This window comes from Lupinus angustifolius, chromosome LG06, assembly GCF_001865875.1.
Source record: "Lupinus angustifolius cultivar Tanjil chromosome LG06, LupAngTanjil_v1.0, whole genome shotgun sequence".
In the NCBI taxonomy this organism is placed as follows: Eukaryota; Viridiplantae; Streptophyta; class Magnoliopsida; order Fabales; family Fabaceae; genus Lupinus; species Lupinus angustifolius.
In genome coordinates this window covers 22,850,923-22,877,322 of record NC_032014.1, presented here as the reverse complement: position 1 = coordinate 22,877,322, position 26,400 = coordinate 22,850,923, and the positions used below count along the sequence as shown (strand labels likewise).

At 33.4% G+C, this 26,400-nt stretch overlaps 4 protein-coding genes across 4 annotated transcripts; 2 read left to right on the top strand and 2 right to left on the bottom strand.

Annotated features, from left to right (window-relative positions):
• LOC109350257 (inositol-tetrakisphosphate 1-kinase 1-like) lies at positions 581–2,650 on the top strand. Its single transcript, XM_019591455.1, has 2 exons — positions 581–990; positions 1,478–2,650. The coding sequence occupies exons 1-2, from the start codon at positions 700–702 to the stop codon at positions 2,234–2,236; spliced, it is 1,050 nt and encodes a 349-aa protein (XP_019447000.1). The 5' UTR covers positions 581–699; the 3' UTR covers positions 2,237–2,650.
• On the top strand, positions 7,111–11,796 carry LOC109350256 (uncharacterized protein At4g17910). Its single transcript, XM_019591454.1, has 16 exons — positions 7,111–7,217; positions 7,344–7,407; positions 7,498–7,543; positions 8,324–8,445; positions 8,692–8,765; positions 8,903–8,981; positions 9,065–9,154; positions 9,690–9,763; positions 10,145–10,232; positions 10,496–10,622; positions 10,705–10,809; positions 10,913–11,039; positions 11,125–11,176; positions 11,264–11,308; positions 11,391–11,489; positions 11,571–11,796. The coding sequence occupies exons 1-16, from the start codon at positions 7,183–7,185 to the stop codon at positions 11,721–11,723; spliced, it is 1,380 nt and encodes a 459-aa protein (XP_019446999.1). The 5' UTR covers positions 7,111–7,182; the 3' UTR covers positions 11,724–11,796.
• LOC109350533 (phosphoenolpyruvate carboxykinase [ATP]-like) lies at positions 12,984–19,727 on the bottom strand. Its single transcript, XM_019591765.1, has 12 exons — positions 19,483–19,727; positions 18,806–18,984; positions 18,192–18,345; positions 17,962–18,046; positions 17,384–17,484; positions 16,471–16,769; positions 14,808–14,981; positions 14,640–14,705; positions 14,350–14,528; positions 13,889–14,058; positions 13,629–13,797; positions 12,984–13,415 (listed from the first exon to the last, which is right to left on the bottom strand). The coding sequence occupies exons 1-12, from the start codon at positions 19,725–19,727 to the stop codon at positions 13,272–13,274; spliced, it is 1,965 nt and encodes a 654-aa protein (XP_019447310.1). The 3' UTR covers positions 12,984–13,271.
• On the bottom strand, positions 21,917–26,135 carry LOC109350532 (growth-regulating factor 3-like). Its single transcript, XM_019591764.1, has 3 exons — positions 25,967–26,135; positions 25,121–25,502; positions 21,917–22,325 (listed from the first exon to the last, which is right to left on the bottom strand). The coding sequence occupies exons 1-3, from the start codon at positions 26,106–26,108 to the stop codon at positions 21,917–21,919; spliced, it is 933 nt and encodes a 310-aa protein (XP_019447309.1). The 5' UTR covers positions 26,109–26,135.

Here is a 26,400-nt window from a genome sequence, read left to right as displayed (position 1 = left end):
TTTATAATACCAAAAAATATTATATTATTTTAAGATAAGTAATACTATTATTTATGTAACTATAATATAGAAATGCAAACAAAAATATAAATTAATTGTTATGGTTAAACGAATCTACTAAAAAATATGCAAATTAATTTATTTAAATATAAACATGTTTACCTATTTCAAGACGTTTTACAATATAATATGCATTATTCAACATGCTAATATGTTAGGTTAGACTTTTAATCAGGTGCCTAGACTGAATATTTAAACACCTAAATGAGTCATGCCTCCTATGTGCTATATATCGTCCCGCTCTTTAAGGTAAAGTTTAATATGATATATTTTGTTTTCTGATTTACTATAACTAAGGTTATTCCTTCACCTATATAGATAAGAAACAAATTCTTTTCGAACCATATAGTATCCTCGAACAAATGTGACTCGTAGAAAATAAATCTCGTTTATTTAGATCTAGTAGATCCTTACACCACTAGACTAGCGAGTTGTCGATTTTCTCTCCAACCCTAATCTTACCTATATCTATATAAACAAATATTCACACCCATCAAACCTTTTCTACCTTTCTCACTCTCTCTCTCTCTCATTCTCTTTGTTTTTTTCTTCAAACTTTTCGATTTTGTTGATTCTATCGAATTATCTTCAAACATAAAAATTAGGGTTTCGTTTTTCCTCGTAATGTGATTAACATCAATGGCGGAAAAGAGATTCAGCATTGGATACGCGTTGGCACCGAAGAAGCAAAACAGTTTCATTCGCGATTCATTGTTAACCCTCGCCAAATCTCGCGGTGTAGACCTAATCCGAGTTGATACCGATCGAAACCTCGCCGATCAGGGACCGTTCGATTGCATCCTTCACAAGCTCTATGGTTTTGATTGGAAGCAACAGCTTCAACAATTCAAATCTCATAACCCTAATGCCACAATCCTTGATTCACCCGAAGCCATTGAGAGGCTTCATAACCGCATTTCCATGCTGCAGGTGATATTCAAAGAATTTTTGTCGTGTTGTTTGGTGTGGTCTCATTGAATTCGTGTTGTTTGGTGTGATGTTAATGTTTTAATGAAATTTTGTCGTTTAAGGTAATGTTAATGAATTCGTTTTGTTTGATGTATAATGTTAAAATGAATTCTTTTTTTTTTTGGTGTGATGTTAATGAATTCGTGTGTTTAAGGTGATGTTAATGAGTTTGTGTTTTTTTGGTGAATAAGGTAACGAATTCGTGTTTTTTGTGTGATGTTATTGAATTCGTGTTGAATAAGGTAATGTTAGTGAGTTCATGGTTTTTTGGATGATATTAATGAATTTGTGTCGTTTAAGGTGATGTTAATGAGTTCATGTTTTTTGGTGTGATGGTAATGATTTCGTTTTAATGAAATTGTGCCGTTTAAGGTAATGTTAGTGAAATTGTGTTTTTTAATGTAATGCTGTTGAATTTATTTTAATGAATTTGGGTTGTTTACTGTAGGTGGTGTCTGAGTTGAAAATTGAGGACCCGAATGAGACATTTGGGATACCGAAGCAGATTGTGATATATGATAAGGAAACCCTATTTGACGAGCAAGCATGGGAAACATTGAAGTTTCCGGTGATAGCAAAACCGTTGGTGGCAGATGGCAGTGCAAAGTCGCACAAGATGGCGCTGGTCTTCAACTGTGATGCACTGAACAAGCTGAAGCCACCGATTGTGCTGCAGGAGTTTGTGAACCATGGGGGAGTCATTTTCAAAGTATATGTGGTTGGGGAGCATGTGCAGTGCGTGAAGAGGAAGTCATTGCCTGATGTTTCGGAAGAGAAGAAATCTGTGGAGGACTTGTTGTCATTTTCACAGGTGTCGAATTTGGCCAACCATGAGAAGATTGACGATAAGTATTACAAGTTAATGCATTTGGATGATACTGAGATGCCTCCACAGAGTTTTATTGTGGATATTGCTAGGGGTTTGAGACAAGCTATGAAGTTGAATTTGTTTAACTTTGATGTCATAAGGGATGCTAGATATGGAAACCGGTACCTTATTATTGATATCAATTACTTCCCCGGGTATGCCAAAATGCCAGGTTATGAGACTGTTTTGACGGACTTTTTCTGTGATATATTGTACAATAAACAGCAATTAGAAGGAGAAGAAGGAAAGGGTGAGAGTCACCACGATCTGAAAAAGGTTGCAAGCAATACTTGCAGTGATGACGGGGAAACAGAGAAAGAGGAATCTGTTGAAGTCTAATAAACTTCCGATAAAGCAACGTGTTTCTCGTTTCGTTTAGTTTGTGGTATTTGGGTAACCAGAAATTAGCTCAATGGATCCATTTGCCAAATTGGTGCACGGGTAGGGAGGAGACACTCATTCAGTTTAGGTAGCAGTTGGTACAGTGGTGAAAGAAAATCAGTAGGGTTCTCTGTGGCTAATTTTTCTTAACATCTTAATAACATGTATATTCCATCATCCACCATTGCTCTGCAGATAGGTACTTTTTGAAAACCCCTCAATGCTTAGGAAAGTTGTGTTTTGAATTTGAGGCGTAAGTTCATGCTAGAAACTGTTTTCCTTTGTGCCTTTGCTTTTATTTTTTTTACTAGATTCTATAATTTGTTTTGGATTTGTTGCTTTAATTACATTTTTTCTGTTTATGATTTTGTATATCCCTTTTCTTTTTCCCAGTGTTTTCATTCCAGTATACGCATTATGCTTGCTAATGAATATTCCTTAGAGATTATCAGAGTAAAGTAGGACATGGCACAATATGATCATGGAACCCATAAATTATGCTTAACTCTCATCAAGTTTCTAGATCTAGATGTTTAAACTTTGATTTCTGATTTACAAGCGATGGTTCAACATATTTTCTTACAAACGAGTTTGGTGCAATAGCAAAGTTGTTGCTTAGTGACAATGAGGTCATGAGTTCAAATCCTAGGAACAACCTCTTCTCTTGAGACGTAAGGATGTGGATATCTACCCTTCCCAGACTTCACTTAACACGAGCCTCGTACACTAGGCGTTTTTTTATGTGTTAAAGGGAGCTCATGCAATATTTTTGGACATGGTTTATGACTTGCTATTATGGTGCTACATGAAACTTGTCATGCAATTTCAGCACCAAAATACATTACTCTAACAAAGCAACTTACCTTACCCTTCAATGACCCTTTTGCTGATTTTATTGTTGCCTGCTAACCAATGTTTTACACTTGATAAACCCTTAAATAGCCTAAGTGTAAAATATATACACTGACAGTGTAAAGATTTATACACATGCACTTCATCATCCACCATTTATTTGGATTACTTTTTTTGTAAAGTAAATCATAATTAAATATCAATGGTGGACGATGTAATGACAGTGTATAAAACTCATACACTATCAGTGCATACATCTTTTTCTCTTGGGACAAGTGCATTTGCTTTTTTGTGTTATCATTTAGAATTAAATTTTTAATGTTTTAAGATTTTATTTATTATCTCTACATAAATACGTCTCTACAAAAGTTTTTATAGAATCTTATCACAATTGCAGTTTCCTAGTGTGGTTTTATGTCGATTGTTCTTGTTGTGTTTATTATGCCCATAGTTTTCTTCCAAAATCACCAAATGTAACTCTCAAATATAAGAAAGTTATATGTTCCAATGAGAGATTTATCATTTATGAATGTTTTTTATGATTCTTTGTTGTCACTTGTCATGCACACTCTTTGGTGGATTATAAATTGAATTGTAAACTTGGCTTATTAATTCTTTACCCATATATATCACACCTCAGATAAATACAAAAAAATGTTGGTGTAGTCATGTGAGGTGCTATTGAATCTCCAAATAGATTAAAAAGTCAAATGTTCGATTCTTATGACTGACAATTGAACATGAATTAGTTTTTTACCCTTTGAATGGAGATACCATTGGTTAGATGAAAATGACTAGTTTTGCTGAGGTAGTGGTATCAATAATAATTTCATTTTGGGGTGTATTGAACATGTTTAATGATAAAGTATGATGACGTTGTTTGATTTATGTGGTCGATCTCATCTTTTAAATTAAAGTTTGATTGTTGTTGTGTATGGAACTAAACCAAAAGTCATTTTCTTAATCATTATTTGAGTTATCACATATTATTAATAGGTACTAATAAGGTGTTGGTCTAGTGGTGTATGACTCCACTGAATTTTCAAGGTCGAGCGTTCAATTCTTGTGAGGGATTGCCACGAACCCCGAAAAAGATTAGGGAAAACCTTTAGTAGTACCAAAAAATATTATTAATAGGAGCCTAACCCCTCTCCGATATCAGACAGTACTGGTATATGAGGAAGGAAAAACATGAGAACACATAATGTCTCATAATGCGTGTCATTCTATGAATTATGTTTGGTTGAAAATGTATTTAAGCTAAAAGTTTAATTATTTCTTGAATAATCACAGCTCATGATATATAAAGTAACAGATATTGTGAGATTGAATTTAAAAAGATTTAAAACCATAATCTCTAGATATTTATTTGTGTCACATATTACAATTTTAACCTAGATTCTCATATATCCACTTCTATTAATAGGCCATTCATTAATCTTGTTATGCATATGTTAATTCATTGGAAGATGATATATCGTTCTATTAAATTTTCATATTAACACTTATCTACCAGAAAAGTGACATATGTTATAAAGTAATACTTTATTATTAATGGATGATTTATAGAGGATTTACTTTTTCTTCAATTCCTTTGACAATGATCAATGATTAGTTAATAGGTACATGAATTTACACAAACTCGTGATGAACTTAATCATGATTTGTTGTTTTTTTTTGGGTATAGACACGCATTTATAGATAAATGAACTTAGACGAGTCTCTTATATTACTTAATTATTTAAAATAAGCTCCAACTTCCAATTTATGATAGAATGAATATCAAATATAAATATTTTTGTTAATGAACATTAATAATTCTATCATCGATACCTATGCTAATTTTAGATGCATGAATTTACATAAATTTCCCAGTATAAATTTATATAAGAGTGTAAGAATTTAATATTTATCTATACATTTTTTTCTCTTAATTTAAAAATATAATATTTATGCATTGTGAATGTAAAGATTTGTACATAGACCGTATATCATCTACGATTCATTTGTATTACTTTAATTGAAGAGTTAATGAATATTAAATTTAAATGATATATGATGTAATGACAATATATAAAATTCATATACTATTATTATATACATTTTTTCTCTAGTAAATAGATACATATTAGTTGGTGAGAATATTCTACTACTTTTGTCATTTGTATAAAATAAAGAACTAAACATTTTAGAGTTTTATTAATCCTATAGAAATTTTTTGAAGATAACTATACATTTCAGAGTTATAACTAATTCAAGTAATCAAAGAATGTAGTAAATAAAATCTCATTTTAGATCATTTTAGTAAATAAAGAAAACTTATAACGTTTAAAATCTCATGTTTAGAAAGCTACTTTTTATTTACATGCTTGCCAATTTACCCTTCAAAATTTTGAAATATTACATTAGTTAACCACAACTAAAATATTTAATTATTTCCATATATAGATTATTTTCATATTAGATAATGTTGTGATGTGTAAATTATTTTTGCATTTGATTGTTGCATAAGTGTATAAATTATTTCCATATTATAATGTTAATTATTGTATAATACTATAACTTAATTTCATTTTTAGAAAAATATTGAAAACGACAAAAAATAAAACAAACGAACAATAAAATGTTGTATTCCAATTATAAATGAAATATGAAAATAAATGATTGGAAATTTTGATTTTGAATTATTTATATATTTAATTACTCCAAATATTAATTATTTCACTAATAAATGAATATTATATATATTTTTAGTCAATATGATTATGACCGATATAATTATTGTATCGTATCAATATTGTGATTGATTCATCTATTTACCAGTTAAACCAACCAGTACGAACCGATTTTTATAACAATGCTTCATGTTTCACTTTTGTTCTTTAAAATTCTTTTATTTATAAAAATAAAAATTGTTCATGATTGATGGGAAAATGTCATGATAAGTGGCATCTTTTCCTCAAAATATCATTTAAATGGTGATGATTATGATGAGGTTTTTTATCATCATTTGAATAATCATAGTGTTTTCTCATTTCTGTTTTTTAAAATCATTTTCCTTATAAGTAATTTGTAGTAAGAATATAACAAAATTGGAATCATCTTCCCCCTCAAGTCATCCATTGAATTAAGGGTGAGCATCCGAGTTAGGATGGGTTAATGTTTGTTCTTACCTGACCCTAAATATTGGTTGAATTATTCTTTAAATCTTGATTTAGACCCGAAGCTAACTCGACCCTAAATATCAATCAGATCAGTCTTTAAACTCGACCCGATTCTAAAGCCAATTAAATATAATGCACACTCATTTTTATTATTATGAATATGTAATTTGACATATAAAATGATATATGTATATATATTATTAATCATATATATAATGAAAAATTAGAAATTAATGATACTTTCAGACCAAAATGTATCATTACTTATACATTTGAGTAGAAATACATACAAACATGATGAATGAGTGACAATGGGACATGATGGACCGAGTCATGCTTGGTCCATACCATCCCTAAATATTGTCCGAGTTTACTTTTTTAACCTGAACTCAGCCCTTGACCCGATTCCATTCGGGCCTGATCATGATCAAACTGTGGTGGGTAAGCATGTAGGGTTGGGTCTTACTCACCCTTACTTTGAATGACCATGACAAATTTCCTTAAAATAAAATAAAAAATAGTTTGTCATAAAATAGTTTTTCTAAAATTATCATTTCAACAATCATAATTATCCCTTGTGTTTTTTTTTCATAATTAGAACACATTCAATAAAAAATAGATATTTAAATATTTACAGAGAGATTAAATCATCATAAATACATTTAATCTAAAATTACATGTCAGAGAATTTTCGAAGAAAAAAAAAGATCAAGAATTAAATTTAAAAAAAAAAACCTCAATTCTAAACAAATTAATAAAACTCTTCAATCTTTAACAGAAAAATAAAATAGAACCTACGTTGTTCTTGTTTCCAAAAGTAAGAAGAAGAAAAAGAGTAACACAGTGAAATCGCAATTGCTCTGTTTGTTTCGTAGAATAGTATTATTCATGGATCCTTATTCCTCCAAGCTTCTCAAAGAACAGTTAATTACTCTCTTCTTCTTCTTCTTCTTCTTCTTCTTCTTCTTTTTGTTTCAACCTAATTTATTATTATTATTATTATTAATTATTATTATTTATTATAATTTCTCATTTCATTTTGTTTTCAGATTCGTGAGCAATTTGAATGGATCCTCTATGCTTGAAATTTTCGCCCTTACTACAACTGTTCCTGTTTGTTTTTCTCTTTTTTCAATTCGCACATTGCTAACTCATTTTTCATTATAATTTATTTATTTATTATTATTTGCATTTTATTTACAGATTCTGATACTTATTCGTCACTCAATTACCTCCAATTTATTTATTGGTTAGTCCCTACACTTTTCCCAATTTAATTTTTGGAATAACTAACTTTTCTGCAAACTGAGTAGATAAATAAACAGTAGTGTTTATTTGTTTGGGTACTGTTTCGGGGTGTGTGACTGTCATTCTCGATAAGTGTCGCTCATATAAATCGAACATTTGACTTTTTGGTTAGACTATTAGACCAGAGCCTTGTTACTAGACCAATATCTTGTTGGTAAACAATACTGTTTATATGTCATTCGATAAATCTTAAGGCACTAATAATCCAATCGTTCATATATCTTATTTTTAGTTACTCATTGTTGTTTTAAAATTTTGATAATTTTGAGTGACTGTAATATTGTGGTTTCGGGAGTCTGCGTAATCGGATAGTGAGTGATCACGATTGTGGCTGCATCTACCATGTTTTAGATAATAGTGCTTGTGGTAAAGGCAATATAAGCACAATATTAATTTAAACCCATGATTTACATATTAAGCTACCGAAAACAGACTCTTTTCTTGTGGGGTAAGGCTGCGTACATCTGCCATCCCCAGACCTCACTAAGTGGGAGCTTCGTGTATTGGGCTGTTCTTTTTATTTACATATTAAGATCACTTTAAGGAGTGTCCATGAAAATCTTTTTATAATTGTTTTAGATACCCAACATTTTTTGTTCAATTGCAATATTTTATTCTATGATTATGGTTTGATTACTTTAGTTCTGTGATTCTGTTGTTTGTTTCATTGTTATGTTTTAATTGTATACTTGTTTGTTTTTCTCATTTTATTGAATGTTAGGTGCTTATCCGAAGAAGAAAAATGATGATGCAGTCTCTGGGAATAGGAACTTCAAAGCATACCTAGCTACTTTGTCTCTGGATTATCTTGTCATTGTTGTTACTATGCTCTTATTTTTCACTGTAAGTGTTCACCCGTCATATCGAATGTTGTGCTGCTATCTTGAAGTAACTTTTTTATATGCAACTATCTTCATAGCATGGCTTTTGATGAATGGAAAGTCATATTATGTATAAGGACACTTGTAATTTATTAATTTTGTCATTTGGTTGTTCTTTACATCTCCATTTCTCTTTGTTTGCTGAAAAATATTAAAAAAATCTGACTGGTATTTCATTTGGTAATTACTACAATGAATTTGGCGACAGGTACTTGCAGACTGGTCCTATATTATGGCATGTTTGCTCATAATCTTAACATTACTTTATATAGCAGTCAAGAGGTAATCATGTATTTTGTTTCGCTAACTTCCTGAAGCAACACGGTTTTATGAAATCAATGTTATTGAGTAATGCAACAGTCTAATAGGAACCAAATTTTGAAGCATATAATGGTTGACTTGCTTGTCCGTAACTGTAGGCCTGGTGATTCTTCTCTTTCATTTGACGAAGAGCCCAATTCTCTTCGGTCATACATTATGTCATACAGGATTATTGTGGTATGAAGTGCTCTACTATAAGATATTTTAGTTAATTGCTCTGATCCTACTCTGCAATTATGTTGATGAAAATGTTTTTGCAGATGATTATCACATTCTTGTGCATCTTGGCTGTTGACTTTAAAATATTTCCTAGAAGATATGCAAAGACTGAAACTTATGGAACTAGTTTGGTATGAATCTCTGCAGTTCCAAATATGGGAAAAAAGTGAAATACATATCTTTCAAATGTTGCAAAGTTGATTTAGCACTTATCTTTCATATGCTTCCTAATTTAGCACTTATCTATAGAGTCCTCTTTTTAGCTTATGTATTTTTCTTTTTCTACTTTGTATATTTTGTTGACTAGTGAGGATTACTTGTCCTTCAATGGAGAGCATTTCTTCTGATAAATGTATATAACTCCATACTATGTATTTTTCTTTTTCATTTATCACTTGGGTTATGTACCATATTACATTATTGGTTGGGGGTTTGGGAATGTCAGTTTTTTAATTAATTTTTTAAATTTTAAATTGTTTTTCTTTGATTTATGGATTATATGAGGTTATAATTTATAAATTTTGATATCTCTCACTCACTTCAAATTTTAGCAGCGTCTCATGTGTACTTAATATTGATGCATCAATTTTGTTTTGTTATGCTTATAACAAGCTGACCTCTTAATGATTAATTGTTCTACTTTTGAGAATACTTTTTTCATGCCAGATGGATCTTGGAGTTGGGGCCTTCGTATTAGCAAATTCATTAGTTTCTCGACAAGCACGAAATATGACATCCGTGTGAGTCCTTCAATGCTGCCCTATTGTCTTACTTGAATGCTTTGCTCACAAATTTTTGGACATTAGTTGTGTATGTGTGCTTACTAAAATACAAGAATTTATTTTTTCCATGACGTGCGGAATTTCATTCTTTTATCTCAAATTTTATAAATTATAAAATGTGTTTCCTGAACGAGTTAAGGGGCTTCTGTGACAAGCTCATACAATAGACAAAGAAGCAATGCTTATTACATTCCCATGCTCACTTACTGGCTTTGGAAATTTAGTTATTTCTTTTATCATTCTCTCTGCCTTCTCTATAATATCTTTGATGCCTTTTTGAATGAACTTGCACTTATATACTGTATTTTGGATTCCTCTAATAATATATTTTTTTCTCAGAAACTTGAAGAGTACTATAGTTTCATGTAGTCCACTGATCATCTTAGGGTTTCTTCGCCTTGTTACAACAACTGGTGTGGATTATCAGGTCAGATTATATTTATTGAGGAGTACTATAGTTTCATGTAGTCCATTGAAAATTATGTACTTATCTAAATAGTAACTATATTTAGCCGATTCCCTCCTAATAGACTTGGGCTCAAAAGCCTATCAGTGTCATACTTGTAATTATTACTATAAACAGAATATGAAAATGGAAAATGTTTCCTGAAACCAAATAGGAACCTGATTTGTCTGTTCAAGTCCTTCTCAAGGAAGCCTGTATCAAAATTCAAAATTTCCTTATTTTAGGTGCATGTGAGTGAATATGGTGTGCATTGGAATTTCTTCTTTACGCTTGGTGCTGTGTCAATCCTTACGTCCATTATCAATGTTCCTCCTCGATATTCTGGAATTTTTGGTTTACTTGTCCTAGTAGGTACTCTTTCAATTCAATCTTATCCTTATGGCTTCCCTTTTGATATCTGGTTTTCTTATACAACTAAGTTTATGTTTCAAAGGGTACCAGTTCTGCTTGATGAATGGCTTAAATCATTACTTGCTTTCTAATGATCGAGGAACGGACATCATAAGTCAAAACAAGGAGGGGATTTTTAGCATATTTGGTTAGAATCATACACCTGTCTAGTCCAGTATTGGTGCTAAGTCTGAAATTTCATTGGAAATTATTCGTAATTGTTTTGGTCAAACAATCGTATTTTGTCTCAGGGTACTGGGGCTTGTACCTTCTTGGTGTTAATTTGGGAAACTATCTTATATTTGGAAGCCATACCTCCGGATTTAGAAGTAACAGATGGGTTCGGATTAGGGTCTGGGTTCTCTGCGTCCTGTTTTGGTAATGCTAAATCCATAATCCGTTGATCATTTTTAATGAAGTCAACAGCTTTGAATTTGTTCCTTTTCCATGATGCCCATGTCAGGTTATTAACTGTGCTTCTAGACCGACACGTGGAAAGAATTTCACGGAGAATGGTAGGTCTCACTGTTTTGCAATTTCTATTCAGAAGGGCATTCTTTTGGCATCATTGGATAAAAACTAATTCTTAAAACTTTGTGCAGTGCAACCTGCCTTATGTCACTTTGGTAGTAGCCGACAACCTACAGGTTTATTCTCCCCTTGGTTCTATATTTGATTTGATTATGGATTCAGTTTGAATATTAAATCTGAATCTCACCCAATTTTCAGCTGATATCAATTCTAATGCTGGCCGATCTTGTTCCTGGACGTAAAACTTCAATACTTGAAGAAGCGTATAATCGGAACTTACTGGCTACATTTCTTCTGGTGAGCAAGATATCTTTTGATTAATTTCATGTGCTTTCTATCTAGATTCGCGTATAATTTCGTGTAAAAATTTGTATGCAGGCAAATATCCTCACCGGGTTGGTGAACTTGTCTATTGATACCCTCTCAGTGTCATCATTCGCAGCACTTAGCGTAATGCTTATCTATACTTACATTTTATCAACTGTTATTGGAATTGCTGATTATTTTGGTATGAAGTTAAAATTTTGGTGAAGCACCCATTTATTGTTACGCAGCATGTTCTAGTTTTGTTGTTATTTTTTTATGTAAATTTTCTTTCCCTTAATTACCATTTGGTCTAACTATAAAAAAATTTCTCTTGTGCTATAATAATTAGTACTCCCAAAAGTTTTGTAACAATTTGTTTGTAAATTTCAACCATAAACCTAAAAGTATTGAAAATGGGCAACCCATTGCACAAGGCATACAACCTTATCCCGGAAATGGAAAGATTGTTTTCATAATTTGAAGCGAAATTCATGATCATTAAATAACAATCTTACCGTTGTGCTGAGCTAACTTCCAAACCTAAAATTTTGATTCATGGAAAAACTACAAAACTTGAACTAGAAAGCTTGAACTCAGCTAGTAGAGACTGCAAGATTGGAGTATCTATAAGGTTCACGAGTGATCATTTACACTTAGTTTTTTCCATTATTAATAGTTGTGCATTTACATTTTGATAAATCCATTCTTTTATGAGAAATAAAAACCAATTTTTTTTGTGTGAATTTTGCTCGAGGTCCTGTTTATTTCTTGTCCTTTTTCTTCATCAATTTATAGTTTATATTGGTGTTGTGGAGTTGGACCATGGAATTAACCATCTTTGCATACATTTGTATGATCCTCAATTTCATATATATTTTCACTATAGAGGATGAGCATCAACACAATAGTAAGGTTGCATGCCTTGTGACTTGGATGTTATAGATTGAAATTCCAAAATCAATCTCTTCGCTTACGAGTGTAAGTATGCAGACATCTACTCTGCCAAATCCCAATATGTCGTGCACTTGGCCGCCCGTTTGACTTCTGTTATACCCGCTACTTGTCGATTTCGATCTTACGTGAGCATTTCCCTTAATGGTGGGGATTTCTGAATGTGTATCATGTAATAGCTTTCTTGCTTTCTTGTTTTCATCTTTTGCATCTTATAATGAGATGATTATAAACTTGATTAGTCTTGAGCTCATTCTTCCATGAAGCTGTTTCTGATGCTTAGATCATCAGATCCTAAACTCGTTGACTTCTTTAAGTTTTTGTTGTTGGCTTTTTGAACCATTTTGAAGAACTCTGTTGATTGCTTGTTGTTGAAGTTTTTTCCGGCTATATCATATGTGTCGACTCATTCTTCTTCTTCTTCTTAAAAATCGCAACCTTTCGATGAAGTCTTGTCTATTCCATCTTCAATATATTAGTTATTTACGAATGAGGATGTCTCATTTGAAGTTAAGAAAAGAAAAAACAAGGCCATTAATCAAAAGGCCATAATCTGAAATCCATTGATTTGGAAACTTGAAATCTGAAAGTTTACATATGAATTGAATGAACCCTACCAATGCTAAAAAGAAGAAAAAAGAAAGAGTATACTAGCCCAGTTTATCCTGTAACATCCTAATGATTCCATTCATCCGATGTAGAGAATACTAGTTCGTCGGTTTTATCATACCTTGATTGTGAACTGCATTGGCCTATATCAACTTCGAAGGGCTATAATGCAACGTGTGAAGATCCTCTCCATTTTGAGCTTGCTCCTAAGCATCAGAAGATTGGACCGGCCGCAAGAATCTCTTCGGTTAGCTTGTTGTCCTTGCCAATCTTGTAGTTGGTGAAGGTTTCAAAATTATTCTTGAATAATCCAGCCAGCTTCAATAGTGTCTCCTTGTACACTTTTTTATCTGACCACTATCATCCGACAAACTCAAATGTTAAAGGACTATGGAAACGGAAAAATAATTGAAATTATCGAAAACGAAATGCTGTTGTATACAGCAGCATTCGACACTTTCACTGTCAGTTTTTTAGATTTAGAGCACAAAGTGTCGTGAAAGTGTCGCACAACAGTGCACATATTATCGGACTGTTATCGAAAAGGTAAAGACTTCGCGAACAACTAACCTTGTTCACTGGGTCCAGAATTTCTGAGGGCACCCCCTCCACTTCAGTAGGGATCTCAAGCCCGAAAATCTCACTCTTCTTGTACTCAGCATTCAAGAGGCTTCCAGAGTGAATAGCATCAATGATCTTTCTTGTATAAGCTAATTTAATTCGGCTTCCGCAACCATAGCTGCAGTTTGACAGAAGCATGAAACATTGTTAGTTTTATGTTTCATACCAAACAAATTTTGTCTCAATGATCACAATTAAGGGCAACTAACCTTCCACCAGACCATCCAGTGTTAATGAGCCATCCAGTAGCTCCTTGTTTCTGCATCTTTTCGGCGAGCATCGCCGCGTACTGTGTAGGGTGTAGCATTATAAATGCTGCACCAAAACAAGCTGAAAATGTTGCCTGTGGCTCCTTTATGCCCTGCTCTGTGCCAGCCACCTTTAATTATTAACAAAAGGTGAATTTATGAGTGTTAAAAGTATCAACAACATGAATACAGATCTTCTGTCCCCACTTCCCGTACCATTCCCTGTCCCGCCAACTAAAATATTGACATATGAATATTAATATATCACTTTCGTAAAATAAAGTTAAAGTGGGGTGTCAATTTTTATTTGTTGACAAACTCTGATTTGGTCAGGACAGAGAGACGTGAAGGATATAGGACATACGATCTTCATTCCGACAATATTAGCAAGATAAGAGAGTGTTGAGTGATTTAGACATTACCAAAGCTGTATATCCACTGATGAAATGGTACATGGTCTGTGCTAAGCTTAACTTACTCACAGGTGGAAGCACACCAAATGCATCACATGCCAATAGTATTACATTCTTTGGATGAGGGCCAATACATGGTAACTTTGCATTTGGAATATACTCTATTGGATAAGCTGCTCTAGTATTTTCTGCAATTTCAATGAACAATGTTATATTTTCTAGCATGGTTTCTTGTAACAATCTAAGTCATTATTTTAGATCAAAATCATATAAGTTTATCATCAAACTTCATTATATACCTGTAACTGATTTGTCAGTGTAATCAACCTCTCGGATATGCTCATCAAACACGACGTTCTCCAAAACTGACAATGACTCAATCAAGTGAAGAGAAATATATTGAAATGTAGTTGCTTAAGGGGAATTCAAAGAAGAAAAGGGGAGTTAAAGTTGACTCGGATTAATACCTGTGCCGAACTTGATAGCATTCCAAATATCAGGTTCTTTCTCCCTTGAGAGATCAATGCATTTGGCATAGCAACCACCTTCAATGTTGGAGACACCTTTGTCACTCCAACAATGCTCATCGTCTCCAATTAAATACCTATTATGATCCGTAGAAAGAGTCGTCTTCCCGGTACCTAAAAAGAAAAAAGTTGCATTATTACAGCAAAATGAAACATGAGATGCAACAACTAATCAAATGTTTTTTGGACACCTATCCTCGAGAGCTACCATACAACTTCGATTTTTATGATACAACATAATGGTTTAGATTATTAAAAGTAAAGTTATCTAAAAAGTTATCGGAACTTGTTGTATAGATAACATTACTCGATTCGTCTTTGACTAAGCATGTCTCATAACGACTCCAAAAGTATATGGCTACATCTTTCTAATAAATTCATCGACACGATACCTGAGAGTCCAAAGAAGAGAGCAACATCCCCAGATTTTCCCATATTGCAGCCAGAGTGTAGGGATAGGATATGGCGCTTTGGCATGAGATAATGCATAACACTGAAAAGACCCTTCTTCATTTCTCCAGCATATTGTGTTCCAAGGATAACCATTTCCTTTCTAGCAAGATTAAGATCAATGCTAGTTGAAGATGTCATGTAATGAGTGTAACGGTTACAAGGGAATTGTCCAGCATTGTAAATAGTGAAATCTGGTGTCCCAAAATTCTCAAGTTCTTCAGGAGTTGGTCTTATGCACCTGCCACAATAAGTTGATGCTCTCAATTTGTGAGATGAAAAACATTAATCGAAAATCAGTGATTCAAATTGCGGACTTCATCGACAACCAATGATTCAAATTGCGGACCTCATCATGTGATGCAGCCGCAATATTACGGTTGTGGTGACCATTGCAACCGCATCATACCATAAGTGTGGTGCGATACTTAATTACAGTGATGCGGCCGCAACCGAATGAACCGTATTTGGGCTGCATCATGCCACATCAAATTCAATTTGTTGGACTTAGTTTGTGAAAAGAAAAACATTAACCCACATATTTGTTGGACTAATCCGTGATCCGAGAGCCTCGACCACTAGGGAGTCACATTGTTATAAGTCATGTGAATAATCATCCATAAGTGATAAGTGATAGACCATCTCTTAAACCAAAACCTTAAAGCAATGATTCTATGAGTCTTTTCTACTTACAAACTCTTTTCGTTCATATCCAATATGGGACTTCGCACTTAAATATACCCAACAATACGATACATAAATAGTTACTTGATCCACTAAATAACCTTCATATTTATCTTTGTCACTCCAACAATGCTCATCGTCTCCAATTAAATACCTATTATGATCCGTAGAAAGAGTCGTCTTCCCGGTACCTAAAAAGAAAAAAGTTGCATTATTACAGCAAAATGAAACATGAGATGCAACAACTAATCAAATGTTTTTTGGACACCTATCCTCGAGAGCTACCATACAACTTCGATTTTTATGATACAACATAATGGTTTAGATTATTAAAAGTAAAGTTATCTAAAAAGTTATCGGAACTTGTTGTATAGATAACATTACTCGATTCGTCTTTGACTAAGCATGTCTCATAACGACTCCAAAAGTATATGGCTACATCTTTCTAATAAATTCATCGACACGATACCTGAGAGTCCAAAGAAGAGAGCAACATCCCCAGATTTTCCCATATTGCAGCCAGAGTGTAGGGATAGGATATGGCGCTTTGGCATGAGATAATGCATAACACTGAAAAGACCCTTCTTCATTTCTCCAGCATATTGTGTTCCAAGGATAACCATTTCCTTTCTAGCAAGATTAAGATCAATGCTAGTTGAAGATGTCATGTAATGAGTGTAACGGTTACAAGGGAATTGTCCAGCATTGTAAATAGTGAAATCTGGTGTCCCAAAATTCTCAAGTTCTTCAGGAGTTGGTCTTATGCACCTGCCACAATAAGTTGATGCTCTCAATTTGTGAGATGAAAAACATTAATCGAAAATCAGTGATTCAAATTGCGGACTTCATCGACAACCAATGATTCAAATTGCGGACCTCATCATGTGATGCAGCCGCAATATTACGGTTGTGGTGACCATTGCAACCGCATCATACCATAAGTGTGGTGCGATACTTAATTACAGTGATGCGGCCGCAACCGAATGAACCGTATTTGGGCTGCATCATGCCACATCAAATTCAATTTGTTGGACTTAGTTTGTGAAAAGAAAAACATTAACCCACATATTTGTTGGACTAATCCGTGATCCGAGAGCCTCGACCACTAGGGAGTCACATTGTTATAAGTCATGTGAATAATCATCCATAAGTGATAAGTGATAGACCATCTCTTAAACCAAAACCTTAAAGCAATGATTCTATGAGTCTTTTCTACTTACAAACTCTTTTCGTTCATATCCAATATGGGACTTCGCACTTAAATATACCCAACAATACGATACATAAATAGTTACTTGATCCACTAAATAACCTTCATATTTATCTCTATATACTTCATTTCATCCTTTGAAAGTATATAACTTTTTGTTTGTTTTACTTACATATTGTGCATGAATAAGGAATGGTAAGCTCTAGCAGAGACAATCCTGACTTTGATTCTATTATCTGGGTCCCAGTTCAAGAATTGGTCATTCACAAAAACCTGAAAATCAAGAATGTAAACCCTAGCAAATTATAGTCAATATTCAGATAAAGCTGATTTTTAAAACTAATCAATACTTAAGTCTATCTACTTGCGAGGTAAAATTGCATACATCTACTTGTCTCATACCCTACTAAGTGGGAATCTCGTGCAATGGATAATTTATTGTTAATCTCCCTCTTTATCGAATTCAAGCATTTCATACTAATATATCCTATTGGCTAAACAATTGATTCATTTTACACCTTTTGGACATTAGAGTAACTGAGAAGTCAATGACAGTATTTTAAGTTACACTCTGCAACCCTAATGTTACGGCTTCGGAAGTTTCCACAACAACTACCAAATAGTAGTCGCATCAGCCGCACTTTCCCACAATTGCAGTAAATACAATACAACTATAACCGCGATTTCAATTTAAAATAGTGGTGAATGGTATTAAAGGAAATGACTGAAAGGAGGGAGAGAAAAAATGACCTTGTCCAAAGAGTTTAAGTAATCAACAGCTCTCTCTCTGTTCACCATGAAACTATGCTCATCCATCTCAATGTTAGGGGAACCCCTACAACATTTTCAACATCAAATATATTAAAATTCGACTATAAAAAAGACGACTCAGTACAGGAGACTCCGACTTAGTAGGGTCCATAGGGGTTGATAACTAGGCAATGAAATATATAACATAATATAAGGTGAGAAGTGCTTACTTTCCCCACCAAAGCTCAGTTTGAGTAACATGATCCTTGACCACACGTTTGTCTCTAGGAGATCTTCCTGTCTTGGCCCCAGAAAGTGTGGCCAATGCTCCTGTCGATGTTATGAATGATCCTTTCTCATACTTGATTGCTTGCTCATAAAGCTCTGCATCACGAGAACATTTGTTATTGTGAGAAATCGAAATAATCATTATATCTTATTTGAATAATTAAGATTAAAAAAGTCGTATCGTAATGACTCGTGTAAATGAATTTAAGATTACTAAGCAACTTTTGATCCCAACTATTATCCATGATTTTAGATGAAATAATCTCTCTTACACGATTATATAATCATTACATCTTATTTGAATGATTAAGATTAAAAAAGTCATATCGAGATAACTATTTTAAATGAATTTAAGACTACTAAGCAACTTTTGATCCTAACTATTATCCATGATTTTAAATGAAATAATCCCTCTTAGACGAGTATTTTAAGGTTCTTAAACTTTTTTGTTTCATTTATTTCCCTTCAAAAAAATAACTCGAAAATAGACCCTAAGAAAAGTTCGGTAGATAAAGTGTATGATATATAATGAAGTAAAAAATGGATAAAAGGGAACCTGCAGGGGAGAGATTGTAAAGGAAATGAGTGAACTTCAAAGCACTGTCACTGACAGAAATGGTGGGAGTGATAGGATGATGAGATACATGACCAATCCTAAGGGCTTTCAACCTTTTATATGGGTCTCCCTTCACCACCTTTGGTCCACTTTCTCTTGTCAAGGATGCCAAAGATGCACTGTTTCAACAAATAAAACCAAGTATCTCAAGTTAGGATAGTAAAGATCGTGAAAATAATAAATATGAGTCATACAATTATACATGGATGATTAATCATGCTCAAGTCGGGTAATACCACGATTAGCGGTGACATTCTTCCTACTAAGTATTTAATATTGCTGATGTTTTAAATTGCATTCTCCAATCATTATTGTGGCCATAATATTACGATTTTGGGAGTCTTAGCAATAACATTGTCATCGCAATTATGGCACTAACCAAAGACATGTGATCAATATAAAACAAATCCGACTAATTGATCTACACTTTCAATGATAATTATGAATATATTTTGATACTAAAGTATCTCCACGCATCATAAGATAAATTATCTTCTGATACGAACTTCTCATACGAGAAGTTACTTTATTCTCGTAAAATGGTATTATAAAACTCAAATGGTACTGATGTTGTGATATTGTAATGTACTCTAATGCCATTGTATTTACACCTATACCTTATAGATTGAAGCTGTTGTTGGTTGAGTTCATCCTCACAAAATGTAGAAGAGTTTACAAATGAACCTTTAGGAATAGTTGATGCAAACTTTTTCTTCTGTAATGAGTGAAGTTCATCAATGGTTTGAGCCTTCACTGTTGAAGAATTATTATCCTTATTATCATCACAAACCTTGTTTTCATTCTTCTGTGTTTCAATCTTTGCAACAACATTTTCCTTTCTAATGTTACTACTAGTTGGCATTTTCTACTTCTAAGCAATGAAATATGAAAATAAATTTTGATTACATTCAAGAAAATAAAACAACCTTTTTATAGAGTTTAAGGTTAAATTAATCTTAACATGCATGTGAATATTTAGTAATGCATGTTACAATATTGTTTCCTAACACTTAGGGTCAATATTCCAAAAATAGAAGAATTCAAAATCTCATAATATAAGAATGTGACTTGCACACTCATCATATACTCATCAATATATATATAAGGAGAAATCCGTTTATACCCAAGTTACACTAATTATACTCAATTTCAATGATTCATTTTCTTATATCTAACGAACGAACCAAATGGATGAGTGCAATAAGTGATGAGAGATAAAAAGATAAATCTGAAATAATTTATTGTACTCACCCATTTGGTCCGTTGGATCTAAAAAAATAAATGTCTGAGATCGAATATAATTAGTGTAACTTAACTTTAGTGTAAACGGGTCTCTTATATATTCTTGTGGTTCTTAATTTCATGCTAACTAACCTTGCATGCTCATGCTGCCATGCAAGCATTAATTGTTTTGAATTGTTATTAATATTTCATTTGTTGTTAAATAATAGTTATTTTTGCCTAACATTCCGTACATTTGACTTGGTATCTACACAAATTAGATTGGAAGGAATTGGTTGAAAAAATCAAATAAAAAGTTTAAAAAATAATGATTTATAAATCAAATGTTGAACATCATTTTGGAGATTCTATGTATCTATTTTAATTTTTAGTTATGTAAGAATACATAAAATAAAATATTAATGGTTGGTTTCATATTTGGATATCTCTACGAAACATATAAATATTTAAGTAATGCTTATACTCCTATAAATCCTCGTACCTGAGAAAGTGACATATGTCACTAATAAATCAATCATTAATTAACAAAGTATCATTACTTTATTGACATATATTACTTTTTGTGGATAGGAGGATTTTTAAGAAGATTTAATCAAAGAATATATCATTTTCCTATATATATATATATGAATGATAAATAATATTGTGCCATATAAATTTTGTTTTGATTAAAAGTCTTTTATGTCTTTTTAATATTAAACATGTAAATAGCTTAAAGCTAGTATGAAAAGGTCAATCATCTGCATAGAATTTTTGGTATTTTCGCTAAATTTTGATAAAATATGTTTAGAAAAGTAATTTTTAAGATAAAAAGAAATATAATAATCATGAAAAATGTTTTTATAGTGAATCACATGAAAATAGTTCTCAAAAAACTATGATAACAATAAATATGAGTCTTACAACCAAGTTAAGATTAAAAATTACTTATCAGTCACACAATCGCTTTTTTTAATCTTAATCGTTCAAATAGGATTCAATGGTTCATATTAATTATTCTAAATTCTCACAGTAAGAATTATTTTCATCTGAGTCACTTCTTGTACACATATATATATACACACATCGGAGGGGCTCCACTTACTCCAATAGTAAACTAAAAAAACATATTTTATGTTTTAGTCATTTATTCTATGAAAATCTAATGGGTCACATGATTTGAATGAGTCAATAGATCTGAAGATGTGAAGTAGGTGGATCTCCTCCTATGTGTGTATATATATATATATATATATATATATATATATGAGGAGGGATTCGTTTACACCCAAGTTACGTTACACTAATTACACTCAATCTCAGTCATTGATTTTCTTAAATCGTACGGATCAAATGGATGAAACTTAAATGTCATCTAACATTTCTCTTTTTCTCTTTCATCATTTAGTTCACTCTCCCATTTGGTCCGTTTTAAGAAAATCAATTGATAAGATTAGATGTAATTAGTGTAACTTAACTTGAGGCGTAAACGGATCCCGATATGTATATGTATATATATATATATATATATATATATAGCTAAGATAGAATGATCTTGTTGGTCAGATCCTCCATATCTAGTCCAAAGAAAAGCATATGAAAATTGAAAGCATTGTCATATATTATAAGTTTACATATAAAGAAAACAGAACCCCTTCACCTACCATAGGTAATAATAGAATCACAATTCCCTCAACTATCTGAATGCTAAGGATGAAAAATTGTTAATCACCTTCTCTAAGGGCATTTCTTCCATTTACGGCGGTCATAGTGTGCGATCCGGGTGATTCGGAAAGCTTGCTTCACGTTTTACCAAGAACACCTCGCAAGCTACTTATAAAGAGAATCGCCGCGATCAACGTTCACATCAGGGTTGCAGTTAAAATCTGTGTCGGGTATATATTCAGCGGCCGGAGAGCCTTGACCCTTCTTCCAGTAGAGGGAAGGAGAAGGCTGATATTCCTGTTTCACACACCCTGCTGAAGTTAGATGCCCGATAGAGACATGTTGCTCGGAATGTGCAGCAGCAATGTTCAAAGGGTTGGCATCTCGCGGAGTTTGCTGCTGGAAGCAGTTGGTGGTCGCTGTAGAACTGTTTCTTGATTCGGAGATAGAGTTTGAGGAAACTTGGGACATGTGAGACCACATGCAATCTGATTCGAAGGTATCTTGATATCTCGGAGTTCGTAGATCTTTAGGTATGAAGTTATGCTCATCTGCTTCAAAGTTCAGCCCGAACCTGGAAGAGTTTTTTTAGTAGACATCGTGATGCTCAACTTCGATTATGCATAATAGAAAAACAACTTCTGAAAATGTTACAAATCCAAGAACAGAACTGAAAATGAACAAGAATGAGAGTAATCTCCTCAAAGGGTTTCCCCCTTTTACAATAAAAATACAATCTTCGGCCCGAATTCCCTCTATCATTTTCTCTCCTATTTGTCTAACTGATCATGCTAACTGCATTCTAACAAGTAGTCACTTCAAAATTACCCTTTTCCCTTCTACCCATACAAAAAATATAAAAAAAAATGTATTATGAAAATCTAGAATATATCAAAATGCTTAGAGGCTATGATCATGCAGCCGGAAATTTCGAAACCCCAAATCATATACACCCATAGAAATATATTGACAACTTGACATTAATACATTAGGCTTTTTCTTGAACGAAAAATCCTTAGTTGCTACACTCTGTATAAGGTAATTTTCCTAATTCAATGGTCATAAACATAAGTTGCACCTCTTCCATACCTCAAATACAAGTTCCTTATATTTCTCGGAAATGAACCTAAAATCTGGTTATCACCATATTTGGGTAAAAGATGTGCCTTAAACAGTCTTCGTACTCATGAAGGCCATTACAAATATTTAGTCATGCCATTTGGGTTGACGAATGCTTTGACTACCTTTCAATCAATCTTGAACCGCATTTTTAAGCCTTATTTGAGGAAGTTCGTGTTTTTTGATGATGCGCTAGTGTACAGTAAAACTTGGAAAGATCATTTATGCCATCTAGCTCGGGTGTTAGAAGTACTTCAGATAAATCAGTTTGTAGCCAACCAGAAGAAATGTGGGTTTGGGAAGCAGCAAATTGAGTATTAGGGTCACACCATTTCCCATAAGGGGGTAGCAATGGATCGAGCCGAAGTTTTAGAGTGGCCAACTCTAAAGAATGTTAAAGGAGTATGGGGTTTCTTTGGCTTAACTGATAACCAGACTATTCAATGATTTGACTACGGATAACTTCAAGTGAAACAAGGAGGCAGAACAAGCAGTTGACACGTTAAAAAGGGCGATTACTAATTCCCCGGTGCTTGCTCATCCTAATTTTGATTTTCCTTTCGGAATTGAATGCGACACTTTAGGTAAAGGAATCGGTATGGTTTTAATGCAACAGAAAACCCCAATGCATATTTTAGTAAAGCTCTTTTTGGGAGTAACCTTTCCAAAGCTGTTTATGACCATACTTAATACAAACACAGCCTCAGCGGTCAACCCGTTTTTCTCAAACACTAAATTACAAAGGCGCAACCCCTTCGCATTACAACAGATTTCCCGGCTTACAAGGTGTTAACACCTGGAAGCGCAATCATTTGGTGACCGAAGGAAGTGTGCAAAACTTTCTCTATTTTACGGGCAACTGCCACAGGAATGCGAAAGAAGGAAATACAAAGGAATACTAGTTAGACAAGACTGAATGAGCATAATCTGACCACCCAAAAAACGAAACAAACCTTTAAACAATCTAACCACTTTGAAATCTTACAAACCACTAGATACTACAAGGAGATGACAAAAAAACCCAACCTGGGTACTCAAAAAAATAGCCGTAACGGATACCCGCAATAATAATATATGTGCGGGAATGGGTTTTATGATACTCATCTCGCAAGTACCCGCATATTTATAAACTTACTTTTTAATTAACTTTTTTTATATATTATATCTTTTATTATTTTAAAATTATATATTATTTACTTTATTATTATTTCATAATTAATTACAGTGATTTGACTATAATCATAAATTTATCATATAAATATTTTATTATTCATGTAATAATTATTTTTATATATTAATTATTACAAAATATATAAATATGTAATAGAAAATAAAAACTCGTTGGGTACCTGCAAATAGTACGAGTTTGGGAACAGGAAAGCACTACCCACGCCCGCCCGGCCATGTCGTCATCCCTAGTTAACACACATGGGTTACCTAACTTATCTCCTAAAGGGATGCTAGGATAAGTGAGAGGCTACTGAAAATTTTGGCAATATGCTAAAGAAGCAAAAGCACCTAAGGATGTACTATCTACATTCAGCCCTGCCAGGCCACTTTTAAACAAGTTAATCTTAAGACCCGAGATAAGCTCGAAGAAGTTAAGAATAGACGAAGTTATCAGAAGGTTCCAAGAAAAAAATGATGTCGTCAACAAACTGAAGATGAAAAACTAGCACCCCTTGTGAGCCAAATGCTAACTCCTTAGCCAACCCATTGTTCACAGCTCTAGACCAAAGGACTAAGCACACCCATCACTGTAACAAAAAGAAAGGGAATAGAGAATGTCCTTGTCTCACTCCCTTCCGGCCCTTAAACCAAGACTAAGGTTCTCATTCAAAATAACCGCAAAAGTCGATAATGACAAAGACTCTGAAATCTATTTCCTCCGAAAATCAAACCCCCAAAAATTAAAATGCTACAGAAGGAGCTTAAACGGATATGACATACACTTATTAATAATAATCATAAATTCATAAGGATGCTGATACACAAATTCATCCCGGAGAAAAGTTCAGCTCCTAATTTCGTAACTGATTTGGTAGCTACAAATTTCAAATACCGGTTGAGTTAATCCTTATCATGACACTTTTTTAGGACATATTGGTCCCTATAATAGACTATTTTGACTACCAAGTTCAATTTTTTTATTCTTTAGAGACTAAGTTGGAGGGGTGCAACTATTTCTATTTACTCAAACTTAAAGCTGTTAATTGCCAATTTAGAATTCGAATGCTCGACAAAATGTACCTGTACTCTTCCTTGCTAACCAAGTCACTGGGAAAGGGTTCCATCTGAAGCTGGCAAAAGCGCTTATTGCTTCCAAGTCCGAAACCATCGCGGGCTCCACTTGTGTGCAAGGGCAGGCTCTGAAAGGTTCCACTTCCACTGTCACCTCTGCTCCCAGAGGCTACTCCTTCTACCTCAACCGACTTCGAATGAGGAGCAGCAGCAGTAGACTGTGATGATTCCACAAGCTTTCTTGAACGATAGCGGCGGCGAATCATGTGACGCTCGCAGTACTTGGAGTCCGGATGAGCATCCCTCGAGCACCGCCACTTCTTCCCATCCGTCCTCCTACACCGACCTGGTTCCAAGTCAATTTTCTTCCCATCATAGGAATAATAACCAACTTCCAAAATGGAAAAAAAATAATAAAAAAGTGTTATTTTCAGATAATAAAAAATACCCAAAAGAGATTTAAACATGAATTCAGATTAAAATACATCAATTTGGTAACTTTCCATATCATCAATGAATTATCATTTCTATCAACAAAAAGTTGATCTAGTAGTATAAGGCGAGGATCATCCAAACAGTCAAGGGTTCGATTCCTGTAAGCGATACTTGTCGGGAATGACAATGGTCCACTACGAAAGAGATTAGTTATTCACGCATATGGCGAGGGATGATAACATTGGTAGTACTAAACAATGAATTATCATTTCTTATTTATACAACCAAGTGTCCCCTCACTTTCACGGTTAGTAACTAATCTCTTTCGGGATGCATGATTAACCGATGAAGTCGGTTCTCAAGACTAAAAATGAAAAATAATGTAAGATTTGGAAAAAGGGTTGGGGGTTTTGGACTTACGAGATGGGTGACGGAGGAGCTGAGGGGGAACGGTTAGACCGGCGGTGAGGTAGGTGAAGATGAGAGCTTGATGCTCCAACTCCTGCCACTGCACCGCCGTGAACGCCATCAACATCGGTGGCGGAAGGTTCATTTCGGTCATTGTTTTCTTATTATGCGCCTAATTCACTGTTCTAATTCTTCGTTTATTTAAGCACTTAATAATTTTTATTTTAAATTAATGAGTTATTTATCCGTGTCTTTCGGCGTGCGTGATTGTTACAGTTCTTAACAATAACTTAAGTGTTGTTATTATTATTAATCGAATTATTAATCTTTTAGTATATCTGAGATCTAGTTGGATCTTACATTACTAGATCAATTATTTATTGTGCTACACTAATTGACCTTAATAATTATTTGTGACAATTGAAGATAAAAAAATAAGTTGAGAG

Bases quoted from the DNA above. Each gene is read 5' to 3' on its own strand.
- LOC109350533 (XM_019591765.1), bottom strand. From the start codon at position 19,727: ATGCCAACTAGTAGTAACATTAGAAAGGAAAATGTTGTTGCAAAGATT. The intron at 18,346-18,805 runs GTTCCCTTTTAT...CTCGTGATGCAG, and splicing joins TTACAATCTCTCCCCTGCAG to AGCTTTATGAGCAAGCAATC. The intron at 14,059-14,349 runs GTAATGTCTAAA...TAATAATTAAAG, and splicing joins TCAGTGGATATACAGCTTTG to GTGGCTGGCACAGAGCAGGG.
- LOC109350532 (XM_019591764.1), bottom strand. From the start codon at position 26,108: ATGACCGAAATGAACCTTCCGCCACCGATGTTGATGGCGTTCACGGCG. The intron at 25,503-25,966 runs GTAAGTCCAAAA...CCATTTTGGAAG, and splicing joins GCTCCTCCGTCACCCATCTC to TTGGTTATTATTCCTATGAT. The intron at 22,326-25,120 runs GTACATTTTGTC...AAACTCTTCCAG, and splicing joins GTTAGCAAGGAAGAGTACAG to GTTCGGGCTGAACTTTGAAG.
- LOC109350257 (XM_019591455.1), top strand. From the start codon at position 700: ATGGCGGAAAAGAGATTCAGCATTGGATACGCGTTGGCACCGAAGAAG. The intron at 991-1,477 runs GTGATATTCAAA...TGTTTACTGTAG, and splicing joins ACCGCATTTCCATGCTGCAG to GTGGTGTCTGAGTTGAAAAT.
- LOC109350256 (XM_019591454.1), top strand. From the start codon at position 7,183: ATGGATCCTTATTCCTCCAAGCTTCTCAAAGAACA. The intron at 7,218-7,343 runs GTTAATTACTCT...TTTTGTTTTCAG, and splicing joins TCCAAGCTTCTCAAAGAACA to ATTCGTGAGCAATTTGAATG. The intron at 8,446-8,691 runs GTAAGTGTTCAC...ATTTGGCGACAG, and splicing joins CTATGCTCTTATTTTTCACT to GTACTTGCAGACTGGTCCTA.